Source organism: Mesitornis unicolor, unplaced genomic scaffold, assembly GCF_000695765.1.
Source record: "Mesitornis unicolor isolate BGI_N332 unplaced genomic scaffold, ASM69576v1 scaffold3962, whole genome shotgun sequence".
NCBI classification, from domain to species: Eukaryota; Metazoa; Chordata; class Aves; order Mesitornithiformes; family Mesitornithidae; genus Mesitornis; species Mesitornis unicolor.
Genome location: NW_010168314.1, coordinates 23,208 through 47,410, shown reverse-complemented (window position 1 = coordinate 47,410; position 24,203 = coordinate 23,208). Strand labels below are relative to the sequence as shown.

General features: G+C 35.1%; 1 protein-coding gene across 1 annotated transcript in view; it reads left to right on the top strand.

Annotated features, from left to right (window-relative positions):
- Positions 1–4,297: 4,297 nt before the first annotated feature.
- Positions 4,298–24,203, top strand: part of LOC104536373 (protein diaphanous homolog 2-like) — a gene marked incomplete at both ends in the record, with an annotated part of 22,118 nt that continues 2,212 nt past the window's right edge. The window contains 2 exons of the mRNA XM_010178957.1: positions 4,298–4,537; positions 11,993–12,122. Coding sequence (XP_010177259.1) covers positions 4,298–4,537; positions 11,993–12,122 — 370 coding nt within the window. The remainder of the gene's footprint in view (positions 4,538–11,992; positions 12,123–24,203) is intronic.

Sequence of the window (24,203 nt, the reverse complement as noted above, 5' to 3'; positions counted from 1 at the left end):
AATACTTAAAATGTATACCCTTATCTGTATGTACATTTCAGTATGTTAATTGAATAATTATTGTGCTCATCAAATTTAATTGATTGGAATAAGTTGTTTAGAAGTTGTGTAGAAAAACTATACTTTTTAAATTATTAACTTTTTAGAAGAGACCAATTAACTTAATAATCAGCCAATAAGTAAATGAAAATTAGATTAGTTTCTCATTTAGATGAGATATTAAAATGAATTATATATTCAAATTAGTTATTGGAACTAAGTAAGTTACATCCTGGGATCAGAAAAGGCAATGCAACTTCATATAATGAGAAGTTGGTGTTGATGCTGAGGTAAAGCAAGAAGACTAGATTAACTGAATCAGCTGTATTAACATTAAATAAGCTAGGAAGAATGTTCTCTTGTCTTTAAATATAAAACTTGTGTTTGAGAGAGAATTTTTTTAATGACCTGGGAAAGGCTGCAACTTCAGTAAGGGTACTGGCATTTGATCTCATTGCCAGTTGAACATTTCAAGTATTATAAAAGGATAAGTCATATGTGCTAAAAAGTGTGAGTTGCAACTGTTTCCTCTCAACTCACAGGGCAAACTGGAAAAAAAAATAGTTTTGCAGTTAGTGGTATTTAAATCAGAAAACTTTACCCACTGTACCACCAACTATGAGTTTTGAAGTTGAGTTAAGAAGAATATTGCCCCTTTAAAAAACATCACTCCACAATTATGTGGTGTGAGCTTTAGTTAATAACTCTTTTGTGAACAAAAAAAACAAGTGACCAGAACTGACTAAGGAATTCAATTTCTGCAGTGTGTTCTGGAAAAGTGGAAGGGTCTTTAGCTGGTGTATTATGAATGCAAAACTTCAGCTGTTGAGAACTGGGTTATCAATAATTTCATTGTTAACACAAGGGGATAAGTCTCACTGAGTAATTGTGGAGACTTGCAGATTCTGTGACCCTCTTTGCTGTATAACCAGGATTAGCTATCCAGAATGATCCTTGCTGGGAGGTAGATGAACTGGCAAGAACTGGGCAACTTTATGGCACCTGCGTTGCTTTAGAGTATTTCAGTCATTTTAATTGACTTTATTTTCCACTTGCTTTGCCCCATAATTTCTAGAGCTGCTGCTAATCTTTCTAGCACATTTCTAGAGGAAAAAAAAAAGGCAACTGTATAATACATTATAAGTAAGAGGCTGAGTAAGTTGACAGATTTGTACTCTAGGAGTGCCAGCGTTTTCCCTTACAAAGCGAGTCAGATTTAATTGTGCTTTTTGCCTCTTTCTCCATCAAACTTTGATCCCAGTTTTGATGCAGGGCTTGATGAATGATGGCAATAAAGGACTGAATAAAGAACTTGATTAGGCAGCAAATTCAGACAATGACTTTCATGAAAGACCAGAAGAAGAAATAATGCCATGCAGTCCAGTGCTCACTGTTAGCTGGAAAAGAACTACCCATTTTCTTGCTTGTGGTGGAAGCTAATGTTTGCTGTTACATGCATCTGTTTGAAGGTGTTATTTCTTCTATGCCTTTGACACTAATTTTGTAGAACTATAAACAATTAGACGTTTTTTGAAGTGAATATGATCTTTTCACCTTACTATTTTTGGAAGATTTCTCTAAGTTCAACAAGCTTATCATTTAGAAACATTCATATGAAAGAGAAACTGGGGCAGAGTGAGGAAGGAGGAAATAAAATAGCATTTGTGGCCATATATTGATACATAAAGAGCATAATGTATATAAAAATGTTTTTATTTGTAAGGAAACAAGCCAATTGAAATAGCTTTTATGACATTATCACAATCCTTTCAAAACACTGTGCAGATCAGCAAATGAAATCAAAACTTACTGCTCATTTAGTAGTCAAACTACCTTGCAAGACAAATAAATGGTCAGTGTTCCATGACACTTTACAGCATTAAAAAAAAGAAAGTAAGTACAAATAAAGTGAAGTCTTGTGAAGGATTATTCTTCACAAGTGTTTTAAGTCATACTGTTCTGTTGGTTTGTACATGTTTTGTGGCACTCTGTTTTCAGGATCTAAAGCTTTTGACAGCTTACTCTGTGACATTGTAGTAAAATCAGTAATTAGACATTTTTATACAAAAGTTCAAGCAAATTATGTGATTAATTTTAATTTTCATCTACTGCAGCTCAGTGAAGGTAGATTCTTTCAAGGCAGATGTATTCAGTAGGATATTTCTGAAATATAAAATGATTAGAAGATACATTTCATTATGTTGGCTTATAGAAGCTCACAGAGAAATCTGTGACAATGGAGAAGTATTAAGAAAAAAGATTGCAAGTTATGCTGAAACATTTCTGATCCTTTCCTTTTCCTTGTTCTAGTCTGATGATATGAATTGTTTGAGACCATATGGAGTGTCTTCATATTTATATTCATTTTAGGATGAATTCATCATTATTCAGGCCACCCTAGTCTTTCCTGTGAAAGTTTTTGCTGCTGCCTCTTGTAGCTGTCTAGTAGATAACACCAGTAGAAAGATCATGGTTCCTCAAAGAGTAATGATAAAGATTTAGGCTACAGAGGCATGGGCACATGTAAGTCTTTCTGTTTTGATAGTCAAGACCTGTGATTTGTCACATAACAAAGCTTTTCTTTCAGGGGGACAAGGTGCTTCAGGAACACCACTGATAGTGAATACATTGGGGGAGAAATCTTTCTGTATTCTGCTAATTAAAATTAGGAGTTAGATTTGGAAGGTAATTTGCATTTAAATGAAAATTTTTAAGTGGATTAAAAATTTTCAATACATATCTTTCTCTTAAATTTGAATATCCTGTGTACTGTAGTCTGTTGCTAAGTAGGAGGAAATACTACTGATCACCTGTGCAAAATATGAAAGACATGGACATATTTTGGTAGCTAAGCTAATGAAATTGCTCTTGGAGATATAAAATAATGAATCAGTATTGTAGATACTTTTTGATATGTCTGTCACTTATCATGTTACAGTGCTGTGATTCATAACCTCACATCTTTTTTTTATCAGATCAGGAAGGAATTAGTCCTATACTACCTTCTGCAAAATGTCTGAAACCTAAAGGTGATAGTAGCGTGGGCAGTATTGCAAATTTTAAAAGGACAAAAAGACAAGAGGTTTAAAAGCAGGCAGTTACTGCCTACAAAGTATGATGTTGTGTTTTCAGACCTGAAAGAGTACACCAGAAGTATGTCCTTACTTTAGTATGTTTAGGTATTATTTCTTTTGATATAAAGATTATTGTTATGAATTTCTGCCAAAACTACTTTATCCACCTTCTGAATCTGATTATTCTTTGGGATACATAGATTGAGGCTTTTTGATGGTGTGAACTTGAAAAGTCTTAGGATCAAATATTATATAGCATAGTGTATCTTTAAAATACCTTTGAGTTTATTTGGTGACTATCAGAACTAGTAGGATTCATACTATTTATTTTATAAATTGCTATAAATGTAGATAATAACAACAAAAACCAGTTTGGCTTTCATTTTAATTAAAAACTGCAAAAATAAACACAATATCAATGTAATCTGTAAATATTGCAGTTAACATCCTGCATCAGTACACTGGCAGAAAAAATTTCATGGACAATAGTACTAGTGAGACACGGCTTTACGTAAGTATCTGACTAGTAAAGCTTTATCTCACTTAGATTTTCCCATGTCCTTAGGAATTTGTGTGTCTCCCCTATTGCTTTCCCAGTGACCAAGAGCAAGATGAGCGCTATGCATCAGCTCAGTTAAGAGTCTAAAAATGGAAAGTATAATTCTTTAGCTTAATCAGACTGAAGTGTTTGTGTTTGTGCTGGCATCAGCACACACTTGAGAGATTGTTGTACCATTTCTGAAGGAATAAACCTATGAAACTCAGTTTTAGGAAATTGGTAAGTATCAGAGCTCAAGTGGAGATGTGACAAAATGTTTGCCATGTGTATCTTCAGTTCTTGTTAACTAGTGGTACTGGCTTACATTTACTTTACTGGGAGGAAAAGTTTTGGCAGTGTGCATTTATTGCCAGTAAGTTTGGAATTCACAAGTTAAATGGTTACTGGTAACATAAAGCACACTTTTATTTTCGGTATGTTACTTCACTGAATTTTTTCATGCAAAGTGTTTGGGGGGAAAAACACCTGTGGGCAGGTATGGATTCCTGGAAATAAAAGACTGGCGATGAAAACATACAGAAACTGTAGTCTTGCTGACTGTACAGTAATGTTTTGTTAATATAAGTCATCTTGCATAAATCAGCTTTTATTTTTATATTCTGATTTAATATTTCTTATTTTGTAGATGAGTTCAGTGAAAATGTTGCGGTCACGTCTCAATGGGATCCTTTTCAGGCTTACGTTTGAAGAGCATGTGAACAATATCAAACCTGACATTATGGCAGTTACACTGGCTTGTGAAGAGCTGAAGAAGAGTGAAAGCTTTAGTAAGCTCTTAGAGTTAGTGCTGTTCCTTGGAAACTACATGAACTCTGGCTCCCGAAACGCACAATCTCTTGGTTTTAACATCAGTTTTCTTTGCAAGGTAAGATGAATCTGTAACACTTGTGAGTGTAAATTCATGAAACTCATGACGTGTGAGAAAGTACCCTAAACAGCGAAAAACATTTAATTGATGTAGTTTACTGACTGCACCTTCCTTTTTAGTAATTGATAGACAAATACAGAGTAAACATTTCTATGATGGTCCCATGCTATAGTTGTCTTTCTCAGTGCAATTGTGATTTAAGGCAGTTCTTTAATTGTAAATCTGCTCCAAGTCTTTCTGGAGTATATAAGCAGAACAGCTTTTTCAATCTGAGTTTATTCAACTGTCATCTTGTCAATAGAGTGTACATCAAGCTATGAGTCTGTTAAGCAGTTCTAGCTACTTCCCTTTCTTCCCATCTCCTTCCCAGCTATCCTTCAAGCAGGGCCACCAAAATAAGTATTTTTAGATTAAAGATGGACTTTGCTTGTCCTAGGTTTAACTTCAATTTTGGTGGTAAAATATGGGATGTAATGAGAACTTTAGAATCTAGCAGTCAGAATTTAATGTGCAGTGCTTGTTTGTTTATATGTTAAAACGTGTGTTCGTTGATCTGAACTTAGCCATTTTGATTTATGAAGTATCTTTAAAGTGTCTTTGAAATACAGGGATGCAACATTATAAAAACAGGTCGGAAAACAGCATAACTCTTGCAGTGGAATTTTTTTAGGGTTTTTGGTTTTTTTTGTCTAATCAGAAGTTCCAGGTTTCTAGTTCTTTTTTTGGGTGCCATGAGGAAACCCAATGTGTATACCTAAAGGAGATTTAACCTTGGTGGGAAATAGTATTTCAAATACACAGCAAGTCTGATCTGACATTTCAGCAGAGAAAGACTGCGCTTGCTTTAGTTTAATGCAAAGATGTTGGTAACTTCTGATAAAATGAAAACAATCACCTGAGAAATACTTTCATTCTTCAATATCTTTTTTTCAAAAAGAAGCCAGGTAGAAGGATCTTTTTCATAAATCTAATGCTGTGTTTTCAGTAGTAGTGGATTCTAAAGGGAAATGAGTGTTTCAAGTAGCAAATGACTCGGTAATGAGGGGGAGGGGAAATGATGACTGTGCGTGAATGGGACTCTAGCATGGCATAGACATGAGAAGGTGACAGATCTATGAATTGCTGTTCATGCAAATCCCACAGATGTTGACACAGCTAATCTAAGTTGACTAGTCCTGTAAATTGTTCTCTAATGAACTGAATAATTGCTGAAGCATGGCTATATGTGCTTACAGCTAAATTCCATTTAAAATAACTGAGGCAAAAATCTATGACTACTAAAATCAACTCTGCCCTCAGAGACAAAATCTATTTAACTTGGTTTTTTCGTTTTCAGGATAGATATTTCTGAGGGAAGTATTCTAGTGGTGGTCTCTCTCCTGCTCCCAGCCATGAGATTGACACAAATACTTTAACATTCTCCCTAATGAAAAGTTGACTCTGATGTAGCATTTAGGTACTAGGTATGTTTTGTTATAAAGTGATGCCTAAAATAAAATAATCACAAAGACTGTGATGATGGTTGAAGCAAAAAAAAAGGATCTCCCCAAAATCTGGACGTGAAATTGTTTCATTAATAGCTCTACAAACTTATAACAGTAACTTAAATGGAAATGTAGAAAAGTTTCTCCAGACAGTGACATGTGCCTTGTCTTCAATTTAAATTTATCAAACCAGGGGATATGATTTTATCATATGATAGGATCAGTGTTTTTAAGTTTTTAGTTTGTGGGTTGTCTGGGGTTTTTTTGTTACACCAGTGACTTGCACTGTCTTTAACATCAGTGGAGCTCTTAATTTTTGTTTTTGAGCCAGCTGTCAGCAATGTAGAACACATACATGCCTGTGTACACACTTCTGTGTGCAGAATACACATGGGAAGCAGAGTTATTTAATGATGAGGTATCCTGATGTGATGAATTAACTTTTCACTAAAACCTGATTTTCATATTGATTTTGTTGTCATCCTTGAACAGTCTTAAAATTAATTGACCATATAGTAGATGTAGGACTTAAATTATATAATCTTAAAAAAAAAAAAGAAAAATGAAAGGCATTGATCTGGAATAAATTTTTGTTTTTGTAAAATAAATGTTCTTAAAACAGCTGGTCACTTGGTACACAGAAAGCTGTTACTGTGTAGTAGCTTTTATTAAAACATGGTAAAGAAAACTCAAACCTATCTGGTCACAGCTGAAAAGCTAGTCCCCATAATTGCAAATCCGTAGTAATGGATGATCGTTCTGTATGTTACACTGCAGTGTGTGTTGTTACTGAAGAAATAATTGATTTGTAAAAAAAACCTTTGGCAGAAGACAGAGAACTTAATTTTGTTCAAATAAGACAGATCAACATTAGAATTCATGTGCTTTATTAAAACTAGCAAGCAGGAGCAGCTACTCTGATGTATTCGTGGTTGCCTGTGTTGAATGCTCTGTGAAAACAGAAATACGGCAGAATGAGTCGTGAAGTTCGGAGAGGCTGCTGTAGTAGTTCGCTAAAAGTAAGGCTCTTTACCAGTTGTTGCATTCAATTTATGTGTCCAAACGATCCAACTGGTATGATGAACCCCTATTGCAGCAGTTACTATCTCTTATCAAGAACAGGAAAACCCTCATAGTTCTATAAGGTTATGCTATACGGAAATTTAATTGAAAGAGATTTGCTTTAGCAACTTCTGTTCTTTTTGTGGTGAACTAATGAAAAGCCTAACAGCAAGCATCCCTCTGTTTTAAGAAAGCTTTTATAGTATTCTAGCTGGATCAGTGTGTATTTAATGTAATAAGTAATATTACATTACTTCTTGTTCGTAGTGCAAATACTACAGGATGAGCTGTTTATCTTGAGTGTTACTGACTAGTGTACGTTTACTGTCTACCAGCCCCTTCTGTTAAGGTGGAAAAGATTTCTAGGATATGAACAGTTGCATAGTATTATAAAAAGCTTTTTAAATAGCTATTATAATCAAATGTTACTCTAGTGGTAGTTAAAATACACATTTTTTTCCTTACATTAGCTGTCACTTTTAACCCTCACACTTGGAAACTTAATCCAAAAGTACATGTTAAAAAAAAACCAAACAACAAAACACAAACAAAGACCAACAAAGCCAAACCAACAACCCAAATGAACAAAATCTGGAAGTGGGTTATGGTATGATTTGCATGTTCTAAACGCTTTACCAAGCTACTACGTGTAAAGGATATTTCGTTATATTAATGTTATTTCTAAGCTACAGACCTAAGCGTTGTACTCTGTGTATTACTTGATTTGAATGGGTGTGCTCAGAGTATTATGTTCTGTGTATGCTAGTCTTTAATCCTTTCCAAGCAATGAATCTGATAGTATCAGCCACTCAAATTTATGCTTCAGCGTTCAGCTGGAAGCTGCTTTCTGAAGCCTACACTCATCTACTGATTTTTATTTTTTTTTTCACTAAATGAGTTATTTCCAAATTCCTTCTCTCAGATAAAGAAAGGCCATAGAATCAAAACCTCAGAGTTTTAATGCCACAGTGTTAGTGTCATCTTTATAAATCAATGTGGAAAACCTTGTCAGTAACATTTATTGTTAATGTTTTGCAAATGCCACATACACAGCCACTGCTCTGTACAAGCTTGTATGTTCCAGTGTGTTAACACTACTAAGGATGTGGAGGTAGAGCAATTGTGTAGTTTAATTGGTGAATTGTTACTGTTGGTGAGGTTTGCTGGCTTACCAAGTCTCGGGGAACTACTATGATTTATTTTAAAATGGTAATGCTTTGAGAATTAAAAGGGTGAAAATACAGAGAGCATCATATAAAAACATTTGAAAGCCAGAGATTTCTAGGTTTCATAAACTTGTGTTCTAGTATATACATTTATTAGGCAGGAAGCAAAATTCTTTTTTTGACATGCTTTCTTTGGTTTTGTTTTTTGTTTAATATACCTAGGTCAATAGCAAAGAAATTCTGGTGTAACCCTTTGTACAGTCCACCTTTTCCTTTACAAAGCAGGTATCTCTTGCACTGGCCTATGCCTGTACGTAACTACAGTCATGAGGTTGGAGCTCTTAGGACCGTGAAATGGATGTCGTTCTACCTTTTTTTGCTTCTCTGCAAGCCCATAATATCACTTGAAGTTTAAAACCCATAGAGTATTTGAACATTGAAATACATATTTCTGATTCAGAAATCTCAGCTGCAATTATCGTCTGTGACAGTAACAAGGGAAAGTACATGGAACAAAAAGAGGGGAACAAGTATTGATTTTTTTCCCCCATCTTTTGTTTTTAATTTGCCAACCCAAATATGACATCTCTTTAGTTGAACAGACATTGACTAAATGTCAGCTGCCTGAGGTTTTATCAATAGTAGGCTTTTTTTATCAGAAACCAGATACTTAGTCTTGATTTTCTGTTTAACTTTTTTATGTAACAGAGGCTGTAAGTGCATTTTGTTTGTAAATCTAGCCTCTTAAACTTGCCCTTTTCCAGAGCTCCTGTTTATAAAAGAACAATTTAGCTTTATGCTGAAGGGCAATAATAGTATTGTAAGGTTGATTTTGTACTTAACACAGTGATACTGTGATGTGCTGTGTGCAGAGTCTTGCACTTGGGACAGGCTTTAACTGCTGCAAAGATGTTGTCTTGAGAGTGGGAAGTAACTGCAGAAAACCTGGAGTCTTAGTGGAAAAAGATGAATGCTGGGCAGCAATGAAGGCTGACTGTGTCCTGGGCTTTATTGATAGGGACATAGTCAAGAGATCACAGGTAGTGACATTTTTTGCCTTTAACTCTGAGTTTGCTGGGTTGCGTACGGAGCATGGTGTTCAATATTCTTTAAAAACACCCCACCCTTTTTTGTTAATAAGCTTGAGTAGAGAACCACCAAGCTGGTCAGGGGGCTGTAACACCGAGGAAAGGCTGAGGGAACTGGGCTTCTCTAGTCCAGAGAAACAAAGGGTTGGGGGACCTGTAGCAACCTTACAATACCAAATCGTTTATTGTAAAGGTGGAGCCAAGCTTTTTAGCAAGTGTACAGGAAAAGGATGAGCGATACAGATGGTGTATTGTAACTAGGGACGTTTCAACTGGATATGAGAAAAACAAAATTAACTTTTTGAAAAGATGACTCTAATTCAAAATATGTAGAGTTGTCTTTTTCATAGGTAAAAACTGTTAAATTCTACCCAAGAATGAAAAGAGGAGACAAAAAATTTATCCTGAATACAAATATACTCTGTGAATACAGAGAATGTAAAGACACAGCTATGCTGTTCGAATTCCAGTTCCTATCTTTCATTTCTTTTTTATATTTAAATAATATTTGCTAAACTACACTCAAGAAACACCTATCTTCCTTACCTTAGAACTTGATTTTTAACAGGTTTAGAACTTTTTTAGAATCAATATATGTACTTAAAAAATTAACAGAGCTGTAGCTATTGAAAATATGGGTGAACGTGGGTGAGAGATCTTTCTTGATTGGGCCAAAGAAGTGAATTTGACACAGTTAAGATCTGAATCACTGTTTAGTACAGGTTTTAAATAACCCAGCAGGTGCTAATATTAACTCTTGTTTTGTGATCAGCTATAACCATCATATTAACATGTTTCAGTTGTAATCTGAAGGCAAAATAATTTTGTCCATTTAGGGAAAAAAAAGGCTTTATCTACTTGATGATGTCAGAGAGATCAAAGACTGCAAATCCCACAGTTCTTGTTCACAGACAAATTGAAATGCAATTTCTTTTTACCATGCAGATGTTTAGCCACTAAATCTACGATTTTTTTCAAGTTGGAAAAACTTCTATGTGCGTAACACATTAAAACCTTTTGACTGTGTACCATTACTGAGCATTGTTTAGTCTTTAATCACCGAATCAGTATGAATTAAATTGCATTCTTAATTGCCTTAATACTGTATGTTTTTAAAAGCCTCTTTTTTGAGTGCACTCATTTATTCTTAACAGGGTAATCCTTAAAGCTGAAAGGCCTGTATTAAATTGAACATCGATGGCAAGCCTGTCATGAGGATTATAGAATTAGAACTGCTAGTGATTTAGAGAATGAGAAAACAAATAGGAGATTTCACAAACACATTTCTGTATTCTTCTTAAGTAAATCCTTTATTTCATTTGTTGTGTATGTTGTAGCTTCTGTGTAAGAACTGTATTAGATGAGTTAGTAAAATGCACTTAAAAATCGTTACCGGTACACTTGTAATATTAATTCTCTATAAAAAGTGAAGCATGCTTATCTTAAACTCTTGCATATACCTGTTACCTCTGTTGTCTCTGTCAATAAAAGGTAATCTCTACTTCCACTAAATCTTCAGTCAACTCATATGCTCATTCTTTATGCCTGCATAAAAATGGAGAAACTAAATTTGGAATTAAGTTCATTTTTTCGTTCTCTTAAGTTCATGATGTTCTTTGCATATACACGTGCATTCTGTGGTGTTTGCCCGTATCTATGTGTACTTGGAAATTTGCCACTAGCCCTGTATTTTAACAGTTATTTCAGGCATTTAGGTTAATGAAGAACAGAGGATCTTAACACCTTCAAGAAGACTAGTTTATTTCAGATCACTAAAACGTGCCTCAATTGCTTGCCTTGCAGTTGAAAGGATAGTGAAAATACGCAATTACCTATTTCTTCACGCTGTACACAATTTTCAGACCATTTTTAATAAATAAAAACTGGATGCACTAAATATCCTTTACTGTCAGTTAAGATTACCTTTGCTTTTCTATTGTCATGTTGAATTCCAGTACGGTGGGGTGCATTTATTTCATGTGTCTACATAGAATTTGTCTGAAAGTCTTTTAGGATAAAGCAGTGTGCTTTAGATTTTGCTTCAATGAAAAACTGTGGCTTTTAGACAAAGCTTCCTTAACTTGACTGGTAGATGAGCAAATGACTTTTAGCATGCTCTCTGGCTATGCAGCATTTCAAAGGGGTTCCTTTAGAAATTTGGCAGTGGGGGGCGTTGAAGGAATGAACTAAATTCTGTTCTGTTTAATCTTGTTCACAGGTTTTTTGGGGGGGTTTTATTGTTGGGGTTTTTTTGTTTGTTTTTTTTTGGGGGGAGGATTTGTTGGTTTTTTTTGTTTGGTTTGGGGTCCTTGGTGTGTGAGGGTTTTTTGTTTTGTTTTTGTTGTGGTGGTGGTGGTTTTTTGGCATAGCAAGCGTTCTGAACTGAAGTTGCTGAAATCACAGAACTTTATGGACTGTCTTCAGGTTTTGTTCTCAGCATAACTAATTATTCTTTAAAAAGGGATAGATGCCCTTTATAGTCTTAAATTATAAAGAATTGCAGAAATTTCATTTTTAGAATAGTTTCATTTGCAGGCAACTAGCATAGTTAACTTTTTGGAGTTTACATCTGCGATACTCACTTTATTTAAACATTTTACTCAAACAAAGTGATATTTCTTCATTTTGTTTTCTCCTGTATTCATTTTGTAGATTCGAGATACTAAATCATCAGATCAGAAAACAACCCTATTGCATTTTCTAGCCGAAATCTGTGAGGAGAATTACCGGGACATCTTAAAGTTTCCAGATGAATTGCAGCATGTTGAGAGTGCAAGTAAAGGTGAGCAAGTAAACGCTTGAAGGTAACAGCTGTTTGCTTTGACATGGAATACTTCAAACATTTCATTTTAGATTGTAGGATTGTGTAACCTGTAAGCGTTGATAATCTGCATGGATTTTGCTTTTATTGACCTAAGGAAAAAGTGGGGTGGGGAAGAATAGTAATGAAGTCACTTCTCTTGTAGGTTGTGGAAATAATACAGTATATTTCAGTGAAGTACTTACAAAATCACGTATCAGACATTGTCAATGACGATGTCTAGTTTACCAGTAAGCCTTTCACGTCTTGTTGAGACTTGAGAGTGAACACCTGGGTGTGCACACACACACACACAGAGTATGCTTCTCTTTTTAACACTTGTTTTAACACCTGAATGGAGAATAACAAAGTGCTTTCTAAACTTCCCAGACAGAATATGAAATGTATAGTTTAATTATACTGTGCAGACAATGATTAAGACTGTTTTTATTTTTGGTCAGTCAGTAGTGTAGCCTAGTGAATCTGATATCCAACAAATGAATTAAGTTTTCTGTCTTTTCGCTTGAAATATGTTGTGCTGCTTGGCACACTTGTTGCGTAGCTATCAAAAGTGAATGCTATGTGATAGTGGTTGATGAAGACATCACAAACTCTTTCATTTTGAATGGGCTTTACTGATTGATCAGAAGATAAATACTTGGGGGAGATGAAGAATTTGAAGGGTAAAAGAGGGGAGGAGAAGTTGGATAGACATTTTCTCTAGCTCTATCCAGCTTTTCTCTTGCAAATTTTTATCCATCCCTCCCTTTTTTCAGTGTTATCAGTAATTGTCTCTCTTCAGGGCAATGGTTAATTTTTAGACAAAGTACTTTTTAAAATTAGGCCATCATTTTCTTTCAGTTTGTACTCTCCCATCTTAAACTTCATCTAGTGAGAACAGAGCTCTTGTTTCCCAAAGGGCTTAAGAAATATTTCATCAGTCGCTAACTTTGCTATTGTTTTGTTTCTGACTTATTCACATATTTATGTGATTGTCTTTCATAATTTTTTTTGCTGTTTCTCAAACTTCACAGGTATCTTGCCATGTGGGGTTTTTTTCTGAATATAAACAAAGTTTTATTTATATTCCTTAAATGTCTATGCTTCACTTGCCTTTTTGCTGATGAATATTTCACTGGCATGAATGCCTCTTAGTAAAACGGAACTGATCTGTTTACTGACTTAAGAATGGCATCGTTTTTTAAGCCAGTAAAGAGACTGAAGTGATAACTTACATTACCATCTTGAATGTACCATATTTACATACATAGACAAACACACACACACAAATAAATAAAGGTGCATGCTTAAACAGCGTACAGCTGGCTACTTATATCTGAGCACTACTATGGATATTACACAATTACTATTGATTTTGTTGTTTGCTCTCAGTGTTCTTGGTCTCTGATATGAGATCAGATAACTTCATCAAACTGAAGCCCAGTTCAGCCCCCAACTTCACCCAGTAAGTGTCACTGGTTTGGCCATTGTGTTGACAAGGACCTGCAACATACTACCATAGTGATTAATTTTACTTATGCAAGTAGCAGTTTGTCATCTAAACTGAATTCCAGAAATGTTTTGTACTACTTGATAATTCTTTTCTGGAGGTGTTTTTTTTTTATAGAAAAGTTTAATCTTTTTTTTCCTGCTTCACTTGTTAAATTCATTAGAAAGCCTTATGGTTTACCAGACACATTTGATGTTCTTTTATTAATTTTCTCCTGTGGCTAATGCTTTACTTCACACCTCCGAGATTTTTATAGTTCTATTTGTTAGCCTCTGATTTCCTGTAAGTTTACTTGAAGAATTAAACCAAAAGAGTTAGTTTAGTTCAGCTATAGCATCCAAAAGAGATAAAGCGTATTAATGGGATCAAAGTCACTAATAATTCCGGTGCTTAGAATATATATTAAAAAGGCTTTATTGGGACTAAATTTGTTTCATTCTGTAAGATAAAAGCTCATTATGTTTCCTATAAACAGTGCTGACTTCTTATCAGAAGCATAAATTACTGTTCATTTTTAATGACCAAAACTTCCCTTTCAAGCCTTCTTTGCTTTCTGTACCAAAGCAGATTTTTGGCAGAATAAACATAATTTGTGCAACTTGCTTCAACTTCCCCATGGTGGTTTTTGGTTTTTGTCTAATTGTAAAGTTCATCTGCTCTGTCATGTGTGATCACTTTTTCTGTGTAGGTAGTTAACATGCTTCGTGTGGAAGAGAAGACTGTAATTGTCTGGTGTTTTATCAACCAGTGGTTTCAGGGATGGACAGTTAGGTTTCTTTTTCCTGTAGGAGACTTCTTTTGGAATAAATTTGCAACAGATATGATGGCATTGACATCACTTAATTATACATAAAATAGAAGGAAATCTACTAGCAAACATGATCTCTATGAATTTTTAATAAGGAAATATGAGCAAAACAGGTGACAGTCCGATTTGTTGAGATGGATGTTTGCTACTTTTTGGGCACAAGGCGGCCTTGTGGTTTGAACTATACATGGGATTCCAAATACAAGACTTACAACATTCAGCTTTTTTTTTTGTTTTAAATCTTGGGTGAATTTTCTCAGCTCTGTGTAAATAAAAACAAGGTGTTGTTTTGCTTTAATTTTCATAGAAGAATAAAGAACCAGCAACAAGGCCTTCTTTTTATTTACACAGAGCTGAGAAAATAACAAATGGCAGATAAAGCAATAAAACTGGGTTTTAATATGAAAAGGTCAATGGGATTAGATGAACTGCCCATGCATGTACTGAAATCTTCAATAATCTGATATTAGGTATATTAAAATATTTGATCTTTTTAAAGATGGAAGATCAACCTAGAGGTTTATGAAAAGCAAAAATAAATTAGGAAACAGTTTTATACCGGATAGTATAAGCAAAGGTCAAACTGATTAACTATCAACAGATTATTGGGACAGCATTCCTTCTTGAAGCAGACTGTATGAAAAAAACCAAACAATTAAAAAAAAATCACATAATTGTGACAAACTGGATTCTTTGATGGAAGTGATTTTCACTTACCTTCCCCCATGCTGCAGTGTTTTCCTCTTGTTCCCCTACAGTTGGAACTATGCAAAGCCTTTGCTCGTATTTCCACCTTGTTCACTCTAGTTCTTTTTCTAGTTTCTTCTCTTCATGGTGTTTGCTCTTACCATTTTATAACCTCTGATTTTATTAAATATCTAACAAATTACCATCCCTTTCTGCAGATTCAGTAAGAACTTCAAAACAAAAAGTCAGATAACAAGTTTGAGTTTTCTAGACAGAATTATATTGTAAAAAGTCTAATTTTGAATTTTTAGAAAAGATGCATATTTAACTTGAAACTCCTTGGATTGTCAAGCCTCCCAGAAATCTTAAAAAGAAATTTGTAACACATAAAGTGAAGAGGAAGAACATTGCAAATATGTTTTTATAATAACAAGTTAATTTCAGATTTTAGAAGAGCAACAGTATAAATCATAGTTCATGGTTACATTATTGTGCCTGTATTTAAAATTAAACATAACCATATCTTTATCAGTTGAACATTGGGTCCAGCTCCTCCCAAGTTTAACAGTTCTTGGCATACTTATGTTACCTGCTTGCTTTGACTGCCAAGACTGGGAGTTACTCGGCTGTGTGTACTTGTGTTTTGTGAGCTTGTGTTGTCCCACTGGTGTTTACTTTCAGACACATGTGGCTATAGAAAGATTGTCTGTAGTCGACCATTGGTCATTCTGTTCTATACATTCTCCTGACGTGGTGGACAAGGTGAAGTGAGACCTTATATGTATAGGCAGAGTCTGAGTTTTGGGTTTGGCTGAGCAGTTATGCAAGTCTCCCTAGAACAGCTAAACTCCAAGCAAAGGGCTGACCTTAACTGTGAATGCAGTATAGGTAATAAAGTATCCTTCTTAAATAATGTTTTTTTTTCCAGTGCTTAACATACAGAATTCTGTGCCTGATACAAAAGTATACCATTTAATAATTCTTTTAAGATAATGTTAAAAGAAACATGGAGAATTCTGAGTAAAATAAAATAAGATTTGTGGGGATGTGAGTTATGTCTGTGTTGTAGACTAGAAAGTGCTAATAACAGGAGCACAGATTTCTCACTCATGTTGACACAAAATTTATTCTTTAGTTTGCAATCATATGGTTTTGACGGTTGAGGCATTTCTCTAGAAAGGCTACTAGCAATCAGTAGTACTGTGGAATGCAAATATGTATTTACTTAACATATTATTACAAATGCAGTAAGAAAATATGAAGTTTTTAATTATGTACAGGTACTTCACTGATTTAATGCTGTAGTTTTAGAGTGGGAAAACTAATTTAAAAGTGTTACAATTTCAGACATACTCATAACTAGTCATTTTTCTGTCAAACAAGTTTTATAGTTAGTTGCAGTAGAAGAAACTGTGTTTTTACAAAAAGATCTGCAGTATTTTCCACCTTGCGCAGTTAAATTGCTGAAACAGATTTTGCCCAATCTGGCGCATTAGTGGATATAAAATAGACAATGCCTTCTGGCATGAGGAATTTAATGCCTGCATCTGTGGCTTTTCTTTCCATAATAGAATCTGAAGTTGGCTTTTTTGCATCATGATCAAAAGTTAATCTTGCACTGTATAGTGACTTCTGTCGTTCTTTTCATTCACATAAACTGCAATAATGAAATGTCAGAAACTCTCTTGATGTGTTTTTCTGAATGTAGTAAACGCAGTTAGGTACATCAAATACTAGAAGACTTTTTTCTCTAGTAACACTCCTGTATTTCCATTTGGCATCACCACACTGATGGTAGCTTGTGCATCATCTCATTAAAAGTTTTTTTCGACAGATGTGTTCTTCATTGTCAAACATCAGTGAGGAAGACAGGGAAGCAAAAACTTAACAGATAGCTTTTGTGTTGTTCTAAGGTACAATTTCTGAAAGAGATCCTGTTGGAGGCTCAGTAGGATTCTGGATTGGCTTACAGTCTGCAAGACTGTTTTCTAAATTTTCCCAGTGAGTGAAGATTTTGAGGATTTATACAGTTGCTATCTCCTAATGTGTAATAAATGGTATGCAAAATTGTGGTAGTTCTGAATTCTGCGTGCTGCATTATACAAAGTTATTTTGTATGGCATGCATTTTAAGGATCCACTTCTCTCCATTAAGTGTAAATATCAAGGGCAGAATTAAAGAATAGTCCAAATGACTCTCATGGGCTTTTGCTTATTAAAGAAATAAAAGCATTTAAGAATTTCTGACTGTAGTTAAACCAATTCAGATTTGAAGACGGCTTTAAATGCCTTCTTCAATTATGTGATCCATTTAGAATTCCTTAACACAAGCTGCAAGAGAGAGGTGAAGGCTACAAAACAGCACTTCTCTCTTTTCCTCTTTATCTGTTCTTGAATTTGCACTTTTACACCTCTGGAAACATGGTTTGCACTTTAGTTAATTGGAAACACTAAATTCCTGGTGCAAGTTGGGAGTCTGAAGGGAGGTCCCTGGGATTGTTGTTCAACATTTTCTCAAGTTAGTTTTTAGTAACAACAGATAGATTGTGTTACGAAAGCTCTGCTCCTTCTTTCTTTGTATTCCTTCCTTTGTGATTTTTTTGCACACATGCATTGCTGAATATAGTGTGCCCTAGCTGCTTCACAATGAATCACAGCATGAGTTTATCAGTTTCATGTACAATCCAAGCAGAATTGGAGAAATAGTGACAGTGCAAAATACAGGCTTTTGAAAGAAATACAGCAGAATTTGCCTGTTAACATTTCCAAATCTGGATGCAATTAATAGAAGTTAAAAGTCCACTTTTTTGCAGGAAGTTTTGCATCAGTATGGTCATTTAATAGATAACTAAATTCTGTTTTGTATTAACTCAACTTTTGATAGCTTGAAAGGCATTTGTGATTAAATTAACATCAATGTAAAGTGAGTTTCTGGAATGCTCTGGAGGAGAAATCCATATTGTGGGGAGAATGCTACTGAACACAGGGCTGTACTTACTGATCAGCTCTGGTACTGGTTACGTTTCTGAAATTGGAACATCTGTTTTCTAAAATATTCTTATTTCTAATGTGAAAAGTCAGTTCACATTCAACTAATAAACCTTCTATTCTACAATATACTATTGTTTACAGTTTACTCAGTGAGGTAAACCTGAAAAGTAAGGTTAAAAGATTGGCACTGACAAGAGTTCAGAGGAGGTAGGAGGTTGGCGCACACAGAATGGCAAGTCACAAAAATAAACAGAGTACTTGTCAGGATTCAACCAGAAGTAATCTTATGGGCTTTGAGACTACTTTTCTTTTTCAGAAAACTGGTCTTTTACTGCCAATTAATTTGACCTTAAGCAGTAAACCATTTTGAGTCAATAATGAGTCAGATAATATGACCTGTCAAGGAAGGGATTTAATGTTCTGATATATTGCTTAGGAGATCAATAACTTTGTACTGTGCTGTGCTTTGGAAAGGAGTTTTAACAACTGGCTCATGTCAATAGTGATAATGCATTTTGGGCTCCTAATGCACTGTTTGTCATTTATAATTGATTCTTAATGTCTTACTAAGTTGTGTTATGTGCATCAGAATTACTCTTTTATTCTTAGAATGTGTACATAGGCACATAATTGCTGGAACTGGGACAAGAAGATTCATTCCCTAAACCAGAGCACAGTTCTGTACGTTCACTGATATTAAACAGAAGGTACCCACATAGATTTCTCTTTTTCTTCTGTGAATATATTGAATGTTTCAAGTGAGGATTATGGGAGCTGTTTGTAATTTCCTCAGCTCCAGAGAGGAGAAGAAGACATGCAACTTATGATGTTTCTGACTTTAGACCTAAGAGGGAATGTTTTCCCCCCCCCACTGTCTCACTTGTCAAGGAAAGCTTGTGAATGCCATTTGCACTTCAGTGTATGTAATATTTAAATTAAATTTCTTCACTTTAGATGACTCTTACTGAAAATCTGTTCATAGTGTGTACCCAAAATTTGTTTTTTAACATTTTAGCTTGGGTGCTGTAGTTATTTTCCAGATGTGTGTATAAAATGTCATCATTTTCATAAATTTTATCATATGTATATATATCACATATATATATTAGTCTTTGTGATAAGACATACAAAAATGTCATACATTTGTAAATATTTGTTTTGTGATGATTTTAGGTCTTGATCCCAGTGGAGATTTTGTTGGGTAAGGATTGATAAGTCTCCTTCCTTCCTTCTCTATGGACGGAGAACAGTATTGCTGTCCAGGGGTTCAGTACATGCATGCCTCATTAAACATCATCTTGGACTGAAAGATAATGACTTGTTCAAATCAAATAAAAGAGATTCAGTTTAAGACTGAATAATTATTGTAAACTCTAAAGCCAAGAGCTATCTGGGACTGGACTTGTTACAAGATGCTCTTACCTTAAAATTGTGGTTCATCTCTACTTGAAAATGTCAGAACAATGGAGTCAATGCACAATTACTCTGCCCTGGTGAGACCGCATCTTGAATAATGTGTCCAGTTCTGGGCCCCTCAGTTCAAGGACAGGGAACTGCTTGAAAGAATCCAGTGCAGAGCCACAAAGATTGAGGAAGTGGAGCATCTCCCTTATGAGGAGTGGCTGAGGGAGCTGGGGCTTTCAGAGAAGAGTAAGGAGTGACCTCATTCATGGTTATCAATTTGTAAAGGGCGAGTGTCAGGAGGAAGGAGCCAGGCTCTGCTCTGTGATAGCAAATGACAGGACAAGGGGCAGTGGGTGCAAGCTGGAGCATAGGAGGTTTCAAGTGAATATGAGGAAAAACTTTTTCACTGTAAGGATTACAGAGCATGGCCCAGGCTGCCCAGAGAGGTTGTGGAGTCTCTTTCTCTGCAGACATTCAAAACCCGCCTGGACGTGTTCCTGTGTGACCTGGTCTGGTGATCCTGCTCTGGCAGGGGTGTTGGACTGGATGATCTTTCTAAGTCCTTTCCAACTCCTTTCCAACTCCTGATACCCTGTGATTCTGTGAAATGCTTCATCTTGGGTTCACTAAGATAATTAAGTTACTGAAGAGGTCTGAAATGATAAAGCATAGCAATGTCACTGCCTTCCTTCACTATTCTCTATCGGTGTTGTGTAGGCAACTAAAATGGAAACACTAGGCTATTGAATGAAATCTTAGCATGCAGATTATAAGTACAAATGCACATCTATGTGTGAAATGTATCTGTTAAAAATTCTATTTTAAAGCTTTTTCAGATTACATGTTTCCACTGACAGTACATTGTCATAATATATAAACAAAACATTACCACTTGGTCAGAGTTGGTGTTTATCTTTAACCTTAAAAGATGGAGGGAAAAATCTGTGAAAGATTTACAGGGAAAAAAGTGTGTTATGCGTTATGTACTGATAAGCATAAGTAGTCTGTCAGAAAGCTTACCTGCTCTTTGGAAGAGGAGGATGGTGGTGTGCCCTAGCTAGTTTAGATACTGGGTTTTTTCCCTTTGATCCCAAGGCATTTAAACCTCTGCACCTAAGGATTTCTAACATTTTCTTTTGAGCTTATGAACTTAGTTTTTTTTACCATAGTTGGGTGTCTGCTTTGAAATTTAGACACAGTTGGCCTAAGAATGTACTTCTCAATACTACCTATTTACTTCTGCATAAGAGCTGTTAAAAAATATGATGTTTATCTGGAAAGAAGAGTGTTGGCTTGTTATTGGTAGTAGGCTTGGTTGAATGTAATCGTAAGAGTTTGAGCCCATCTGTCCTGACTGTTCATCTAGTTTCTTCTTCAGAACCTCTAATGATGAAGTTCAATGTCCTTCCTGGGAAAAATATTTCAATCTAGAGTTGTTTTTACCTTTGAAGTTTGTTCTTGGTCTATCACACGAGCGTGTAGTAGAGACCTAGTTTCTGATATCTACAATTTTTTTTTGTTTCTTCTTGTATTGAGGTGGAATTATGACCAAAGCCATATCTGTACCATGCTTATCAGAATCTTTCTTCTAATGTTTTTTTGTATATCAAACTGCAACAACATGATTGATCATAGTTTGTGTCCTGTAGAAAGTATAGCTGTGTTAGGAAAGATTTCTATAATGAACAGTGACACCTTATTTACTTGAGAAATAACATGTTAAAGGGAGCTGTACTGCTTTCAAGTGTGGAAGCTGTTCAGCCACAAAGCTTCAAGTATGGGTTGTTTTGTGTGATGCAGGCATACTGGTGTGTGTATCACACATAGACGTGTATATATACGTGAGTTTGTATATGACATAAATGTGTGTAGATAAACTTACATGCCTGTGAGATACACGTATCATGGTACACCTGTTTCACACAAAAGTATGTATGTAGACATACACATGTGTGCTTGTGGGATATTTGCCACGGTGTATGTACATATATACACGAATGTAATAAACAGGCATATTTGGAGATATGCATGTACATGCACACACTGGTTTTTAGAATCCTCAAGTAAGCTGTAGCAGCACTGTTAATGTAACTTAAACAGAACTTTTTTTTTCTTAATAAATGTAAACTTAGTGGTATGTAATCAATGATTGCAACTCCTCCTTGCTCACCTATTTTCTCTCAAACTGTTTTTCAGACTTCTGGGAAAGACTATTTCCAACTGCCCACAGGCAATAAGAAATAAATAATCATTAGTATGCTCAATGTTGTTGTGTCACTAGTTCATTTGTTTCATATAGACTTGCCTTGGCTTACTGAAGTCATTTCTATAATTGATTCTCACTTTAGCGTTTATGTTAAATGTGGACATGGTCATCACTGTTTTGCATGGTGATCAGAGACCCTTTGAATTTATTATGCAATAGGCACTGCACCTAATCAAAATCTGTCATTCCACCCCTTGCTACACAGGAGGGCTCTGTCTGATGCAATCTTATTTTGGAAAAGATTAATCTGTCCTTTGGTACTATTACTTTATTACTGTAAATATAAACTGCTTATCTTGACTGTGGAGACTAGCTCATATTTGACATTAACATGAGATTAACTGCTTGTACCATTTTTCTAGGACTAAAGTGGTCTACCAGACATTCCCTAAGCCTTCCTTAGTGTACAGAATGTGTAATTACTTTCTCCATAATAAGTGAATGGGATGTCTGACAATATATTAATATGCATAACTTCATATTCACCTTGCTTATATTAGTCCTGTATGCTAATAGTTAATCTCTGTGATAATGTGTTAGTTAGTTGAAATACACATATTTAATTTCTGGTATTGGATTTGTTCCACTGTCTCATAAATACTTCTATTATGGTGGTTTGAGGTACACATGTTAATGATGCTGTATCTGTTTCCTTCTTAAAGTTGCAGCAGCTTTCTCCAAGCAAGGCTTTTCTTAATGCTAAATTAGGGGCCAAGCTGTTTATGGGTCTTTTATCTATGAATCTAAATAATACTTTTCTAAACTGTTTATGCTATTTATCTCCACTGTTCCCTGTGTCAGCAAATTGGATTTTCTTTTGACTTCTGATTTTTCCTATTTCTTAAATGCTGACCTTTCCACTTTATATGTGGTTCTTAATTCTCTGTAAAACTGTGAGGATGATGAGGTGGGTTGTTTATTGATGTCGATTTTAATTTTATTTTTTTTTACTTTTGAAATGTGGCAAATGTTTTCTTTGCTAATGCAGAGAAATGTTCAGGCTTCTTTGTAGGATCCTACCTTTTTTGTCGGACTGCTCATTCTAGAGAGTGGGGGGGGGTTTGTGGGGTTTTTTTTCTGGTGGTTGTTGCTGGTGGGGTTATTTTTCCTCTTATTTTTTTCCTCTTAGTATTTGCCTTGTTGTTCCTATCTTGAAATCAGGTATTTGTGTACTGATTTAGTTTGTTGCTCTCTTCCACTGCAGCATTAAATGGAATAGTATTGTGATTGCTGCTAGAGAGAGGTTTTCCCGGTTATAGTTCTTTAACAGTGTTTGTGTGCCACTGAAGACCAAATTCTACCTTTCCTGGAGATTTTTAGACTAGTTCTACTAAGATGTGTAATTTTCACATGGAATGATGGACAAATTGCAGGTTAACAAGCCTTTGTCTTGTGATCATTAGCTTTGAGGAGTATAGTGATAGATGCAGTTTGTTCAGTATGTTCAGTTTGGAATGGTTTCAAAGAAATGGCATTTTGCTGCAAGTAGAGTTTATCCTTTTATAAATTGAAACCTTGCAAGACTTTTGGACACATGATTTTCCCTGAAAGAGTAAAAGATACTCATGCTGCCTCCTCTTTACATTACTGAAATAATAAATCTCTAATGAAATGGTTTATGGGAGGAAACGCAGATATTTTATTATAGTCAACATATTTGTTTCCTCTTACGTAGTCCTTTTAAGCTTGTCTTGCAGAACAACAGCTTTGCCATTTTTTGGGTAGAACTTGTACATTTGCCTGGGCTAGGCAAAAAAAAATAAAATTAACAACAATGCAAATGTGTAGTCTACAAAGTTTTCGATAATTCAGTGTGAGTATAGAAATTACGGGAGGCACAGCTTTCAGATGCAGCCTTCTTGCTTGGATACAGGTCTTTCATGCTTTCAAAGTTCATGTGCACCTCATCTGAACTGTTTTCTGAATGTAGTTTTGTAAAACAGTTACTTAAAATGCTTTTCTTCAATTATAATCACAGAGGCAAAGACTTCTTACTTGTCACTGCTTGCTGAGTTTCTTTGCACTTTAAAATTTCAGACTAAAATAAGCCACTATTGCTAGGCAGTCATACATTTAAACATTTTCAAATTGCTGAAAACATTTGATCGTTTATCTGTTACGTTGCCTGTTTACTTACCAGCTGCTATTCTATGTACTAACAAGCCACTATTGCTAGGCAGTCATACATTTAAATATTTTCACATTGCTGAAAACTTTTGAACGTTTATCTGTTACACTGCCTGTTTACTTACCAGCTGCTATTCTTTTTACTAACGAAATTACCATTTGCATTCTCCTGATTTATTTTTCAGTTCTAGCATATTACTTCAGTGCTGCTTGTCTCCCTATCCAAATACATAAGAACCTATAAAAATATTATAGTAATTAAAGTTCTTAA